Genomic DNA, 15,298 nt, shown 5'->3' on the forward strand with positions numbered 1-15,298 from the left:
GGCTCCTTCTGGGCTCGTTAAAAAAACCCTGATCAGAATGCTTAATTAAAACAAATAAATAAATAAACAATGCAGGGGGAAAAAAAAAATAAAATAAAAACCCCTAAAGAAACGTCGGCAGCGCGATTGTGTTGCAACAGAATTTGCTTGAGTGTCTCAGCTCCCTTCCTGCCCCAAATTTACTGCTCGGCTGGCGGGAGCGGTGTGTTTTATGGGAGGCCTCCTGTGGCTGCCAGCAAGTGATCTTCTTGGTTGGCTCCAGACCCTTCTCAGAGTCCCGGCGTTTTTGCTGACCTGCAGGCTCCATCTCTCCCGGCCTCAGAGCGCGTGCCGTGGGAGGTCCCAGCATCCTGACTGCGCTGTGCTCTGCCTGACGGAACACGGGAGCTCCCAGGGCGCGTCCTTGTGCCTGGCTCTATGGCTGTGCAGGGACACCCTGCTCCTCCCGGCGCTGGGCTGACAGCGTCGGGCTTCTGGAGCCCAAGCAAAAATGTCCTGGTGGGAATGGGATCTGTATAAGTTGGTTGTTATTGCTAAACAAAAGAGGCAGGCTCGTTTCGGCTCCATTCAAAACAAAACCCGGTGCGTTTGCCAAGTGGGAAAAAGAGAAAATCTGTAGGACACAAACAAGCAAAGCCCTATTGCTTGTTTGCTGCCTTTCCCTGGACCCAGGTTTCAGTAAGCAAGTGCATTTTCCAGGCATGCAGATGTTTCCATCGCACACAGCAGTGTTTGGCCCAGCAGTGCAGGCAGAGGCAGCCCGGCCGTTGGGGGTTCTCCATCCTTGCAGGCCTGGTCACCACCCAATTCTGCGCAATACTTAAATACCTTTGGGGTGCGTGCACGTGGGAAACAGGGCTCTGATGTGGCGAGCAACCTCTGCACTTCCCTGGGGTTGGGCAGCAATGGCAGTGCTTGCGACTCGCCTGGCCAGCAGCAGAGCAGCACGTTGGCTCTAGGCTGGAGCCCAGCGGCGCTCCAGGTGCCTGGTTGTGAAATCCTCCATGTGCAGGTGGCTGGGGCACGCCGTTCCCAGCAGCACTGCCGCCAAGCAGGGATGCCAAGCGCAGAGCTGTGTCCTAGGTTTGAGGCTGCCTGTGGGTGGGTTATGAAATCCCACTATTTTGGAAGGGAGCTCACGCTCCGGTTTTGATCCATTCTCTGTTTCTCCAGTCCTGAAAAATTGCTTGTGCTCAGGCACTGATAGTGGAAAATGCAGGTGCTCTCCGAGCCCTTTGGCAGTGGTCTGCAAGCCTGCCCTTGGGCAATATTCTGGCTGATACTTTGGTGCCAGCTCCCATTTTGGATGCTGGCTGATCCTTTGGTTCCAATCTCCCAGTTCAGGGTGAGGTTGGCCGCATAGGGTTGGCAATTCCCTGACAGCTGCTCATTGGTCTTCTCCCCCGCTTTGCTTGCTCCTTTGCTGGGTAACCTCGAGCTGGGTTTGATGGTGGTTCAGGAAAGGAGCCCTGGCACTCAGTGCAGGCATCCCAACAGTGCCCTCTGCACCAAAACCTCCCCCATGCCACACAGCCACAAGAAGCCCTGCAGGACCCCAGCCCCTGTCTCTTTGCCACCCCAAGCCACAGCATCCCTTAAAAGAGTTAACTCTTCCCCACCTCTGTCTTTTGAGCTCCTTCTTCTCAGGATGGAGCAGCCCCATCCTACATGGACTGGTTCTCTGCTGGAGCCCGGGCAGCCCACACCCTTCAACAAAGTGTGCTTAAAATTGTATAATTACAGTAATTATTAACACTATTTTCTGGGCTGAGATCTGCAGCACTGCGAACAGGAAAACCCAGAACATGCAGAGACTATGGCACTGTAAACCACCCAGTGGAAGAGAGTGATAAAAATGAAGCCATGCTGAGCACAACCATCCTCACACACTGTGAAAACCGTTGTGACTGCACCCGCGACCTGCCGACCCCGGGGCAACCCTCAGCTGAGCAGCAAGGCCTGATTGCAGCGGGGATAAATGCAGCTGAGCTGCAGCAAGGAGCTCATTGCTGCGGCCCTGACCCGGTGCTGCATGCCCACAGCACGCAGCCTGGCTGCTGAGCACGCTGCTGCGGCCGGTTGTAACTCGTGGGCGTTGTTTGCAGCTATCAGTTGCTCCACCGCAGAGTTTAGCTCTAGATAAATCAAGGCCCTTTCACTGAGTCCTGATGACTCACAGCCACAGGGCACGGAACCCTTTTATCTGCGCCGCCGCCAGTTTAATATAGACAGAAGTTCACTCCGGAGCTCAGAATCATTTCCGTCTCTTTACTTCTCATTAGAAGCAAATCAGATGAAGGAAAACAGTGAGAAATGTCCCTGTATCTCCTCTGTTTCTAGTGTCTCGGAGATAATTGCTTCCAAACTGTGCATTCTGCCTGCGCTGGGTCGTTTGCCTTCTGTTTTAGTTGGCAGAGGAATGTGCTTTTGCTCTCAAATGCCATTCACTTTAAGCCGTGGTTCTGTGGGCACGGCTGCCTGCTCCATCCATGGAGACCTCTCAATCCGTGGGCTGAAGCCGATGAGATGAGAGGTGGGCTGGAGCCAGCCTCCTCATCACACTGCTTTTAGACGCCACGGTCATAAAAGGTGAAATGAGAGGACTTTGGCAGCCTACTGAGGAAATAGGATGGCAGAGGGCATGTAGCAATGTCAGTGCTGATATCCTGCCTTCTCGGTGATGGCTTTGTAAACACCATCGCCTCAAGTGCAGCTCTGCAGTACCACTGTGCCACGACCTGCCAGACTGCTGCAGGGCTTTTGCTGTGCTTGTTCCTTGCTTGGTGCTTAAAATCAGAGTGAAGTTAGGTTCAGAAGCAGAGGAATGGCTGTTGAGCGCTGGAGACAGGTTGGGGCTCCGGCTCTCCTGGGTCACGGCTGGTGCAGGTCCCGGTGCCCGCTGCCATGTCCTGCTGGCTGGGTGCTCACTGCCTTCTGTCCCCCGGCCCCAGGTCATCGTCCCCTAAAATGACGCAGCAGATGCGGGACCTGCAGCTGGCACAGGCCAGGAAGCCGCCGGGCCCATCCTCCCCAAATGCGGCCAAAAGGCTGTACCGAAACCTCTCGGGGAAGTTCCGTGTCAACTACACATCCTTCGATGAGGGCAGCCTGGCGGGACGGGGCGAGAAGGAGAAGCCCCGCAAGTCCTACCTGGTAAGAGTCACTGTCCCTCGGAGGAGGGGAGAAGGGGATGGGAGAACTACAGGGGCCATGAAACCCACGGGTGCATGGACAAGGAGTGGTACGATCACTCAGCACTGTCAGCTGTGTCTCCAAAGGCCTCCTGTTGGCATTAGGGGTGTTGGGGTGCAGAGGCTGCTCCGTGCCCAGCCGAACCGCGCGTCTTCCTCCATCCAGTTTCAGAGCAATGCTGCTCTCTTTGAGGCCGTGGAGCTTCAGGACCTGGACAGGGTGCAGGAGCTGCTGAAGCAGTACAGCCCTGAGGAGCTGGATCTCAACACCCCCAACAGCGAGGGGCTGCTGCCCCTGGACATCGCCATCATGACCAACAACGCGCCCATCGCCAGGGCTCTGCTGCAGGCGGGAGCGAAGGAGAGCCCGCACTGTGAGTTGCCTGGGGACAAGCAGAGGCAGTGGGGACAGCGTGAGGCTTTGGGTGGCCTGGTGGACTTCCTCCCATTCCTGGGGGGATGTGTGTGTGGTGGGTGGGAGCAGGCTGTGCTGCACCCCAGTGCTCCAGCTTGGGCAGCAGAGCCCATTTTTCATGCTGTGCACGCCATGGAGCAGTTGGGGATGGTGCTGGCCCCACATTTCAGAGCAGGGAATCAAATGGTAATGGTGCTGTGGGGGCAAGGAGCTCAAGTGCATGCTGGGGAGATGCTGCCTCAGGGCTGGGCTTTGGTGCCAGCACAGAGGTGCTGCTCCCAGAGGTGCTGCTCCTCACCACCCTCCCCTCACTTCTTTCCCATCCCTCCTGCCCTCCCCTTGGCCCCTATGCAGTCGTCAGCCTGGAGAGCCGCTCGCTGCACCTCTCCACGCTGGTGCGGGAAGCGGAGCAGCGCGTCAATGAGCTGACAGCTCAGGTGGTGAACGAGGCCCCCAACGCCGACTGCTCGGAGAAGGAGAAGCAGCTGAAGGCCTGGGAGTGGCGGTTCCGGCTGTACAAGCGCATGAAGGCAGGGTTTGAGCACGCCCGTGAGTCCTGCTGAGAGCTGAGGAGGGACTGGGGCCATATGGGGGCCGGAGAGGAGGTGTGGGCTGCACCGGCTTGCTATGGAGGTGCCCCTGGGTGGATGGTGGGGTTTGAAGTGGCCGCTCTCACTGCAGTCATCCCCTGCATTCTCTTTCCCTAGGAGTGCCAGACCCTCCTGCTAACGTCCACCTTTCGGTGGCCAGCAGCTCCTCGGTGCAGGTGACCTTCTGTGAGCCCCTCAGTGTCAACTCGGCCGTCGTCACCAAGTACAAGGGTAAGGACCTGGTCCCCATGTCATTGCTGAGCACGTGGCGACAGCAAGCATCCTGGGTGTGCGAATGGGATGTGATGGGGGCTCATTCTGCACACGCCGTGCTGCCTTGCAGGGGGCTGCTGAGCCCCCACTGAGCTGTGGCACAGCCCTGGCACTCTATGGCATGGCATGTCCTCCAGCCAAACAGCCCAAGCTGGATTAAATCACCCACCTAAACCAAAGCAAACTTCAAGGTGCTGCTTGTTTTCTACCCTCCTGTCCTGCAGGCACATGGTTTTGCCATGCTTGTGCTCCTCTGAGCCATAAAACCATGGTATCACAGCACAGTTGGGTTGGAAGGAGACTTGCAACCCCCCCAGCCCGACCCCTGCCATGGACTGGCTGTCCCCCCCGCCCCCAGCTCAGGCTGCCCAGGGCACACCCGTGGCCATTGGCACCTGCAGGGATGGGGCACCCACAGACCCACAGCTCTGGGCAGCAGTGCCAATGTCTCACTACCCTCTCGGTAAAAAATTTCCTCCTCACATCCAAACTACATCTCCTCTCTTTTAGTTTAAAACTGTTCCCCCTTGTCCTATCACCATCAGTCTGGGTCCTGCCAGAGCAGTGCCCAGGTCGGGTTTGCATCTGCTCCTGTGCCCCTCACCCATTTAAAAAGATACTTTGGCTTTTGGGAAAATCCCTCCCATCAGCATCGCAGGCTTGCGGCCCACCGCTCACTCATCAGGCTGTGTCCCCTGGCTTTGGCTGATCACCCCCCTGTCCCCTCCTCTCCTCTGGTGCTCCATGGATGCAGCACCTCGAGGTCTCTCGTTGCAGTGGAGTGGAGCTGCTCCCCCTCCTTCTCACCGCTGGCTGGGGAGGCTGTGGTGGACAAGCTGAAGAGCCTGCACTACACTATCCGTGGGCTGACCTCGGTGAGTTGGGGGCCGGGCTGTGGGGGCAGCAGAGTGCAGACAGACTTGGAGCCGGGCTCTGTGTGCAGGGCAGGTGGACATGATGGCAGCTTGTTGGGCAGGGGGACAGTGGCAGAGTGGGGGGGGGATGGAAGAAGTGGAGATGAGGGGGAGCATAGGAAGGGAGTTTAGCACGTCCTGCTCTGGGGTAGAGGCACTGGTGGGTTCAAAGAGTGGGATGAAGCCTTCTATGAGGTATGGGGTACTGGGACAAGCCAGCAGCGCTGCGGTCTGGGAGCTGCTGAAGGACAGCATGGGGCAGAGCCCTGGGCAGGGAGCATGTTCCAGCCCATCCATCACATGTGCAGTGATGCTGGGGGTAGTCAGACTGGGTACCAGGCTGTGAGGTCCAGTTTTGTGCTCCTTGCCATGTTCTGAGATTCCTCCCCACCTACCTGCCCCATATGCTGAGTACCACCATCCTGAGCACTGTTTCCCCCCGCAGGGCACAGCTTACTATGTCCAGGTGTCTGCCTACAACATGAAGGGCTGGGGACCCCCACAAACCTCAGTGCCCCCATTTGCCATCCCTTCCAGTAAGTACAGCACCTGGCTGTGGGATGGGGCAGGAGGGGGAGCTTTGGGGATGAGGTATTAGGTCTCGTGGAGCAGGGGTGGATTCAGAGCTGGATTCAACATTTGGAGTTTGCTGATTGGCCCTGGAGTGGGCAGAGTGGCTGTGGGGCTCAGCCATAGAGCCATCAGCGCTGCCTTTTGGGTGATGCTGCCTCCAGCCTGTGGCATCTCTTATACATTTGCACACACACTGATGCATAAATGGGTTGCCCAGCTCTTGCAGCATTCTGGCTGTGCCCTGCCCTGGCAGCAGGTATTGTTGCTGTTTGCTCCCTTGCAGTCCTTTTGCTGTCCAGCACAGGTCAGATCTGCATGGTGCAGATACAGAGTGCAGCTGAAATGAATCAGACATAACTGATTTTTCTTGCTTTTATCTCCATTAATATTTCTCCCCTCACCAAGGATCCCTCCCCAGCCCAGCAGAATATAGTGAGGCACCTCCCTGGGTGTTTTTAAAGCTCCTAAAAATAGTGGCCAACCTCAACTGAAGTTAACAGAGCTGAACTTTCCATGGAAAACAGCAGCAGGCAGGATAGGGGGTGTGCAAAGCAATTAGTATACAAGTGTCATTGCCCCGTCCTGGTCCCATGGAGCTCAGCCGTGTTACCTGGGAACCCCATGCTCAGCTGCAGCTCCAGGGAAGACTTGGAGAAAGGCACTGGAAAGAGTTTGATTTTTTAAGCCCTGTGAAGAGTGGCAGCAACAGACAGGACCTTGTCTCTGACCTCTGCCATCCCCCCTCTGCAGGACAGCTGGTGGCCCTGGGGTGCTGCTGGTTTAGCTTCCTCTGCCCCATTTGTGGCAGCACTGCCTCCAGGGTGGCTCTTGGTCCCCAGATGTGCTGCATGTCCTGGTCCTGCTGCCTGGGGGAGGACGGTGGATCCTCAACATATGGCATGGTTTGGGCTGGGGGGACCTTACCCATCTGGTTCCAACCCTGTGGGCTCCCATAGAGCAGACTGATCAGGGCCCATCCATGGCCATTGGCACCTCCAGGGATGGGCACCCATAGCTCTGGGCAGCAGTGCCAGCACATCACCACCCTCTGAGAGAAGAATTTTCTCCTTACGTCTCGCCTAAATCTCCCATCTCTTAGTTTAAAGCTATTCCCCCTTGTCCTGTCACCATGCCCCTCATAAAAGAGTCCCTCCCAGCTTTCCTGTAGCCTCCTTTAGGTGCTGGAAGGCCACTGTAAAGTCTTCCCAGAGCTTCCCCTTCCCCAGGCTAAACCCCCATCCCTCACCTGTCCCCATAGCAGAGGTGCTCCATCCTCTGACATCCCCACATCCTCCTCCATCCGCTCTCCAACAGCCCCACATCCCTGTGCTGGGGCCAGAGCTGGACGCAGTACTGCAGGTGGGGCCTCAGAGAATGCAGCAGGGGAGACTCCCTGTCCTGTTGGGGTACCAGGGATGGGGCATCCCCACGGCGAGGGTTGCATGGGGGTAACACTGACCCTGTCCCTGCAGACTGGCGGGAGTATGATGGCCGGGCTCCACGACGGAGAGGCCAGGCTGAAGCTCTGGACCATCTGCTGGGCCAGGTGAAGACCGTCCACCAGCACTGCATTTGTCATGGTGAGCCTGCAGCACAGCGTGGCCCCCCAGGGCGTCAGTGAATATGGCACAAAGGGTTGGGATGGCACATAGGAATGGGGTGGGTGCAGCAGGGAAGCATCTCAGGCAGGGGAAGCACAAGAACAGCCCACAGGTCCTTCGCCTGGGCCTGCAGAGCTGCTCTTGTTCTCATGCCTCTGCTTCCTGCCTCGCAGAGCCCTGCAAGAACCAGCCCCAGAGCAGGAAGCACTCGGTCTCCAGGAGCCTCAAGCACCTCTTCCACCCCGGCAGCAAGTTCCTCAAGACACTGAAGCGGTGAGAGGCTCATGTGCAGGGATGTCACAGCCCTTCACCCCACGGGGACATGGGACTACCCAGCCAGGGCTCGGCATGGGGACCAATCCCATCTCTTGGAAATCAAATGTTTCCGCTTGGACTGGTCAAGCTGTGCCTCTGTTCAAATCTCTATAACATCTCCATGCATTGCCCAACACCTCACCGTCCTCCAGACCCTGCCACCCTCCCACCTTCATGCATCAAGCCTGTCCACACCTCCCTTGCTCGTGTCAGACATGGTGTTAGCCAGGCTGACCTTGCTGCCCATGCAGGTTCCTGGTCCTGCTGCCACTCTCCCATGAGTGCCTTTTCTGCTGCATTGCCTACGGGGTGCTGGAGAGGAGCTCAGACCCATGGACACCTCCTCTGCCCTCCGGGGAGACACTTTGGGAAGCAGTGCCATGGGTGACCCCACAGCTTGTCTGTCCTCCCATGCAGGGGCCTCTACCTAACAGCCATCTTCTACAAGGATGACAACATCCTGGTGACCCATGAAGACCAGATACCGGTGGTGGAGATCGATGACACCTACTCCTGCCTGCTCATGCAGGACTTTCTGTGGTTCACCAAGGTAAATGGCCCCATGGTCTCGTGCTCTGCGCTGTGGTGTGGCAGCTGTGCTTGCAGCCTGTGTCTCCTCCCTCAACTGCCACCAGCCCAGGCACTGGTTGGATGGTGGCAGCCATCACACTGGATGCTGTGCTCTCCAGGGATGTCTTGAACTGCAGGGTGCCTTCCTTGAAGCTTCATCCTTGGTTCTGCCTCTCCCATGCAGAGTAGGATGCTGCTGCCTGAGCCTCTGCTCTCACTAAAAAGGCGGGTGGGCAGCTCAAGCACAAAATCTCTTATTGGAGGATCCTAATCTACCAAGAGAGAAAGAGGGAGCACACCCTCTTGGCAGAAACCTCTTTAGGAGGGGTGCCTTCGGTGTAAGAAAATGCACCCCTGCTGCTGAAAGTGATCCGTGCACGTGCACCTTCCCATCCCAGCGTGAATCGCGAGGAGGTTTTCCTCAAAGCACTTTTGTGGGAGGTGGCTCAGCTGGGTTGCTGGCAGTGATGGCTGCTGCCTGTGCTGCAGGTATCATGCATGTGGGACGAGATCCTGTGGCTGCGGCAGTGCGTCACCGTCTCCCAGTCATCCTGCTCCTGCATCCTACAGACGCGCTTCAAGATGCTGCTGGCCATCTCGCAAATGCAGGTGAAGGTGGGGGGGTGGGAGCGAGCGCAGCACTCTGTCCCTGCTGCCTTGCAGGGTGCTTTTTGGGGGTGCTGGGAGCTGGCTCCTTTGGAGCAGCATGTGGGAAAGTCCCCAGTGCAACCAGGTTGCAGCTGGGCCAGCAGGAGCAGGTGATGCCATCACCTTGTCATCACCAGTGGGTCCCCTCACGGGGACAGTAATGTGCTAGCTCCATGGCAGAGGGAGGGACCAAGGACTGTTCTGGGACTGGTTTCCAGCAGCAGAGCACCGTCCCCTGACCTGTTGCTTTCTCTTGTCTTTCACTGCTATGTGCAGGGGCTGCTGGGCATCCAGGACCTGGGGCAAGTCTTCTTTGAGCCCATCAAAGACAAGCAGGGCAACATCCTCATCGTCACCCTGAAGGAGGTGAAGACCAACCAGACCTTTGAGAGCGTGCGCTGGGTGCCCATCTGCAAGCTGCAGACGAGCCGCAAGTCCGTGTCCTCCCCAGAGGAGCCCACTGCCCTGGATTCACTGCTCATCTCCGTGCAGGTGCTGCTCCACAATCAGATAACAGGCTGGGGGCACAGCTGCTGGTCCTGACCGGCACACCGAGGCTGTCCTGGCCTGTCCCACAAAGGCTGGAGAGAACCCTGCCACAAAGGCTGGCTCTCTCCAGCGGTTCCTGTCTCCCCAGGACAAGCTGGCTTACCACCAGCGGAGCAGCCATGCCCTCCCTCCGGGCCTCTACTTGGGCTACCTGAAGCTCTGCAGTGCTGTGGACCAGATCCGGGTGCTTGTGCCTGAGCAGCTCCCCAACATCCTGTGCCATGTGAAGATCCGCTCCAACCCCAACATCTCCAGGTGGGGCTTTGGGGGCAGCCAGGTCTCACTGCCTCATCCAGCCCTAAAGCATCCTTGGCTTCTGCCTCCTGCTCATGAGCTCCAGGAAGCAGCAGCATCACCTCTCAGCTCCATCCCTGCCATGTGGGCATGAAGCAAACCAAGGTCTCCTGCTGCCATTGCAGCTCCCATGTCCCTTGGAGTGGAGTGCCATGCAGGGTGGAGCAGCTGAGCCAGCATGACTGTCATCAGGATTGCTTGTTTGAGCCACCTGAGTTGCTCCATCCAGCATGTGTCTGCGTGCTGTCTTTCAGGGAGGAGTGGGAATGGCTGCAGAAGATGGCCGGCATGGAAGAACCCGTTTCTGTGGAGTCCGAGAATGAGACATCACCAAACCACTTGTTTCAGGAGCTCCAGGTGGCCATCAAGGAGCTGATGGCTCTGGTCAACATCCCATTGCAAGAGGTGCGGGTGGGAGCCGAGGTCCAGGGTCATGGGAGGTGTCATTTGCAGCCATTACTTGAGGTGTCTTTTGGACGGACTCTTGCAGGCGAAAGATTTCCGTCTGTACAGCCAAGAGGTGCTAGACTTTGGGGGTCAGGTCTCCTTCTTGCTGCTGCTGCCTCCCTCAGATGACGTCTGCACGGCGCCAGGCCAGAACAACCCCTACACTCCACAGTCTGGCTTCCTCACACTGCCACTGCAGATATTCGAGCTGGGTGAGGAGAGCGGTGACCCGCACTGCCCACACCTGTCCATGGTGCTCTCCCCTTGGGATGGGCTGTCTGTGTTCCTCCAGGACAGAGAGGGGGATGCTGGCGGCTCCTCGCTGCTCCAGGCCAGCTAGAGGAGACCATTGCCTCCCTTCTGCATTGAGCAGGAGGGGAGGGACCCATAGGGACGTGACATTTTTCATTCCCTTCCTCTCGTTCATCCCTCAGTGCACTTCTTCACGTATGACCGGGAGTTCATCACGCAGTACTGCCAGGTGTCCGCCCTCCTGGAGCTGGAGTCCCTCCTCTCGCAGCAGAGCCTCAGGGAAGCCTTCTCCGACAGCGAGCTTTCCACCGCCAAGCAGCGGCACCAGCAGGTTCAGGAATACATCCAGGTACCAGAGCAGTGAGCCGGGCTGAGCGTGGGATGTGGCTGGGACAGGGATGTGCTGGGAGGGCTGCAGGATCGTCCGTAGGGAACTGAGTGCTGCTTTGCCACAGGGACACTGCAGTGTCAGGACTTGGTCTGGTGAGTTCTTCCTAAGTAGTTGTGTTAAAGTCCTGGTTAGAGAGCTGGATGCTTCCTCTGGGCCTCTCAGGAAAAGTGTGTGGGGATAGGCGGGGGTTCAGCTCGTTTTCTTTGTGGTGGTGGTTTGTTCCATGAAAGGGATCCTTTCTTTCCTGCTCTGGCAGCAAATGGAGGAGATCTGGCGCGAGATGCGCTGGATGATGGATGCCCTGCAGCATGCCCGCTACAAGCAGCCCTCCTGCGGCCTGTCCCTCAACGGCTTCCTCAGCACCTCCAGCGGAGCCATGAAGGAGAAAACCCACTCCTCCTCATCCCACCTCGACTTCCTTCCCTCCCCAGCACCCTCACCAGACAGCAGCCGTAAGCTCAGCTCCGGTAAGGATCTGGCACCGCACGGCTCCAGCAAGCTGCAGACACCCAGCGGCCAACAGCCCCTCTGTGCTTCCCCCGCAGACCTGCACGGGCTCTCGGATGAGGAGGGCTCCTCCGAGGTGTTCCTGGCCACTGACAGCGACTACGACTCCAGTAGGGCGCAGAGCCCCAAGGAGCTGGACCTGGTGTCCTTGGGGCCTGAGTGCTGCGGGCGGCGGGCGGCACGCAGCCTGCGGGACAGTGCCCCTGACGTCCTGCAGAGCCACGAGCTGCAGCCCGCACCGCTGGCCCCACCGGAGCCCCGGCCGCCCCCAGAGCTCTACGACAGCGACTTCGTGCTGCCCAGCCGGCAGATCGAGCTGCTGCGCGTCACGGAGAAGCGGCAGGCCTACTGCGTGCGGACCAACAGCCTGGACTTCCCCAAGCCTCTCTGCCCGGTGACCAGGAAATCATGTCCCGGTTCTGTCGATAGCTCCCCGACGGAGAGCAGGACCGGCGGGCACGGCGGTCAGGGCAGGCCAGGGACTGGCTCCACGCACAGCCCCGAGCACGGCCGCACACGCTCGGCCGAGTGGACTCCGAGCTTCCAGGAACCTCCAGAGCAACCCGCTGGGAAGAAGCCAGGCTCTGTCACCTTGCGGGTCTGCCCTCAGTACGAAACCGGACTCTCCAAAGAGACCAGTGTCAAGGTACCGGCGCCCGCTGAGGGCAGCGGTGTGGCTGTGCCGTGCCCAGGCAGGATGGGGGAGGATGGCACCATGTGTGGCCCTTGCCTGGCTCTGCCCTCTGCATCCTCTGCTGTGCAGGAGGTGCCCCGGCTGCTGACCCGGCTCCTGTCCACCCCTGCTGCAGGATGGGGTTTCCCGCGGCCCCAGCAGCTCGGCCCACACTGCTGAGAGCCCGGGCTAGGCTGTAAGGGATCCGAGGGGGGATGGCGGCTAGGTGGTGCCATGCAGGGCTCCACGGCCTCTGCTCCTCTGCTCCATCCATGTGTGTGCACCCTCAGAGGTGCAGGAAGAGCTGTGTCCCAGTGCAGGGCTCTGCCCCGCTCAGTTCCCTGCAGGCAGAGGGGCGGATGGGAGCTCTGGTAGCTGGATTCTCTTCACCCGGCAGGGATGGTAGAAGCTGACTTGCGGAATTTATTTTCCATTTAAGAAAGTCCCATAGATTTCTATGCAACTGAAGCGCAGCCCCGGGTTCCTGGCAGGCTGCCCACATGGCATTTGAAGTTGCAGAGCTCAGGACACGCCTGCTTGACAGCGTTTTAAGATGTTCTCCTCGAAGAACTGAGTTCAAAGGAGAGGCTCCTGGCTGGCATAAATCAGCAGAGCCCCTCGATGAGAGCTCGGAGCCACAGTGTTCATGTGGGCTGAGGGCCGGGACCACCCGGCCGGGCACAGCGCCGCGGCTGGCAGGGATGTACCGAGGGATCCGCCTCTCCCCGGCGGTCTGCCCCGTGCTTCCCTCACCGCCCATCTCCCACCTCTGTCTCTCTGCAGCTACACGTCACCAGCCAGACGTCGGCCAGCGAGGTGGTGAAGCTGGTGGTGCTGCAGATGAACGACGTCTCCCACGGCGCGCTGGGTGGCTTGGCCGCCTTCTGCTACAGCGAGGAGCAGCTGGAGCACTTCGGACTGGTGTTTGCCTCCGAGGAGGGCGAGCGGTGGCTGCCCGATGAAGCGCGGCCGCTGGCCCTGCAGGCTGCCCGGCCCGAGGGACGCTTCTACGTCCGCATTAAGGAGACGTCGCCGCTGGTGCTGCAGTTCGGGCCGGCGACCACCGTATGAGCACAGCCCACGGCAGACGGCGCGTCTCTGATGCTTCCTTCTTCCACGGACACCCTCCACCAGGCGTCCGCAGGGTGGAATGGGATCATACTGGGCTGTGTGTTTCTTGTCGGTGTTCCTTTTTTCCTTTCTTTTTTCTTTTTTTTTTTTTTTTTTTTTTAACCAAAGAGACATCGAGACTCGGTTGTTCTGACTGCAGAAGGCGAGGGTGGAGCGCGAAGACCTCAGAGCTTGGGAGGAATCTTTGCAGGAATGGAATATTTGAAAGCAAACATTTTTAAGGGGAAGGCTGGGAGGGGGATGGAAAAAGAGAGGACAAAATATTATGAGAAGAAGCAGCAATACTCTTTTTTAAATTATTTTTCCGCTTCTTTTTCTTCTTTTTTTTTTTTTTCTGGACATCCTTGTCAAGGGTTGGCAGAAGGAAGACCTGCAGGACGCTGCTGGTAGAGGCTGTGGTGTTGGTGCACGGGAACGGCACTGGGATGGGAGTTTATCTCCTACCCATCCTCATTGCACTGCACCCGGAGAACAGCTCTTGCACACCCTTCTCAGAACAAAATGCTTTCGCTTCTTCTTTTCTTTCTTTTTTTATTTTTTTTCCTGAAAGAAACAAACAAAAAAAACCAACCTGTGCTAGAGACACTGGAGTTGTGTAGGAGGTGTGGACACTTTTATTGTTGTAGAGGCCGAAGGAAGGCACGCCGACAGCCCCACACACGTGTATGGAGCTGTGCCCACACCACCACGCCGGGTTTGCTATGGGGCACGGCTGCAGCGCACCCAGCACCGCCGCGGGACTGCCTTTCCTCCTCGGTTGCCGTTCTGTCCTGGTGATTGTGAGTGGCCTCTTGTATGTCCTACAGCATGACACTTAGCACCTAGGTCTCTTGTTCCCAAGGTTATTTTTCTGATCTCCTGTGGTCCATAGTAAAGGTGACTGCTGCTGACCGTGTATCGCTGTCTCCTTGTGGCCTGATGGGCAGCGCCTGCTCCTTCACCCCATATTAACCCCATATTAACCCCCCTTTCAGTGGCTGGGCTAATCCTTCCCAGCAGTGTTTAATGGGATGCTCCCAGCTCAGCAAAGGTTCATGTCGCTCCATGTGCACAGTGTGCATGGGAGCAGCATTAGAGGTATCCTGTCCCAGTCTGGTGCCGGAAGCCCAATGGCTGCAGGCCCAAGCCCTGCAGACATGTCACTGAATTCATGGGTACGGTTCTGCAGCCTCCATGGGGTGAGCACACAGAGCAGAGCATGGCCACATGCACCTCAGGGGACACCCAGATCTGGGCAGCAGTGAGATGGCACAGCTGATGCCCGGCTCCTGACAGCCCTGGGCTGAGCTCAGCAGGGCAGTGTGCATCTTCTCACGTTTTGCTCTTCCTGAATGTCTCGATGGGCACATCACTGTGTTTTCTTCCCAATGGATCCTGAAGCCCTTTGGTGCCCTCCTGGCCTTGCAGGGGCAAACACTGGGTTGGCCCTATGCGGGGCAGGTTCCACACTAAAACTCAAAGTGCTCAGAGCTGTGGTGCTGTAGGAGCCAGGACCAGCCTGGAGCCAGGCTCTGCATCTGGGACGTTGATGTTACACCTTTTGGGGCTGTTACACGCACAGCAGGGTCTTGTGGTTGGAACACAGTACCAGGGCATGGTGGATTCTGGCACTCAAAGCCACATGGGGCAGGTGGGGTAGACGTTCTGCCTTCAGTTGATCTAGAGAAAAGGTCCCCCTGCTCAGTGCTAATGGCACAGGTGACACCAACTCAGCAAGCCACTTTCCAGTGGGTTCCAATTCCATATTTGTTCTTTCATGTGTGCCATGGAAGCAGGTCCTCAGAGCACCAGTCCTCAGCTCTGCTTCCTCCCACTACTGGGAAGTGCTGGAGCTGGGAGAAGCATCATTGTTTTGTTCATCACAACCCCTTTTTTCTGGTATTTCAACAAAAGAAGGATGCTGAATTGCAGGAGGGACCCAGGGGCCTGTTGCATATCAGCGTCACGAGGTGCAGATGTCCCAG

At 57.8% G+C, this 15,298-nt stretch overlaps 1 protein-coding gene across 4 annotated transcripts in view; it reads left to right on the top strand.

The window, feature by feature from the left end:
* LOC122176056 (ankyrin repeat and fibronectin type-III domain-containing protein 1-like) overlaps positions 1–13,448 on the top strand; it is a 133,549-nt gene extending 120,101 nt beyond the window's left edge. For all 4 annotated transcript variants that reach the window (XM_042864282.1, XM_042864285.1, XM_042864284.1 and 1 more), the window contains 18 exons: positions 2,952–3,153; positions 3,358–3,565; positions 3,961–4,155; positions 4,314–4,427; positions 5,247–5,344; positions 5,829–5,919; positions 7,429–7,536; positions 7,731–7,830; positions 8,290–8,422; positions 8,932–9,051; positions 9,367–9,582; positions 9,728–9,894; positions 10,188–10,338; positions 10,424–10,592; positions 10,815–10,981; positions 11,280–11,490; positions 11,569–12,176; positions 12,987–13,448. In XM_042864282.1, coding sequence (XP_042720216.1) covers positions 2,952–3,153; positions 3,358–3,565; positions 3,961–4,155; positions 4,314–4,427; positions 5,247–5,344; positions 5,829–5,919; positions 7,429–7,536; positions 7,731–7,830; positions 8,290–8,422; positions 8,932–9,051; positions 9,367–9,582; positions 9,728–9,894; positions 10,188–10,338; positions 10,424–10,592; positions 10,815–10,981; positions 11,280–11,490; positions 11,569–12,176; positions 12,987–13,274 — 3,346 coding nt within the window. In that variant the 3' untranslated portion in view covers positions 13,275–13,448. The remainder of the gene's footprint in view (positions 1–2,951; positions 3,154–3,357; positions 3,566–3,960; positions 4,156–4,313; positions 4,428–5,246; positions 5,345–5,828; positions 5,920–7,428; positions 7,537–7,730; positions 7,831–8,289; positions 8,423–8,931; positions 9,052–9,366; positions 9,583–9,727; positions 9,895–10,187; positions 10,339–10,423; positions 10,593–10,814; positions 10,982–11,279; positions 11,491–11,568; positions 12,177–12,986) is intronic.
* Positions 13,449–15,298: the final 1,850 nt, after the last annotated feature.

The sequence above is a fragment of the Lagopus leucura genome, unplaced genomic scaffold, assembly GCF_019238085.1.
Source record: "Lagopus leucura isolate 7727_CA_CO unplaced genomic scaffold, USGS_WTPT01 Super-Scaffold_760, whole genome shotgun sequence".
Taxonomy (NCBI): Eukaryota; Metazoa; Chordata; class Aves; order Galliformes; family Phasianidae; genus Lagopus; species Lagopus leucura.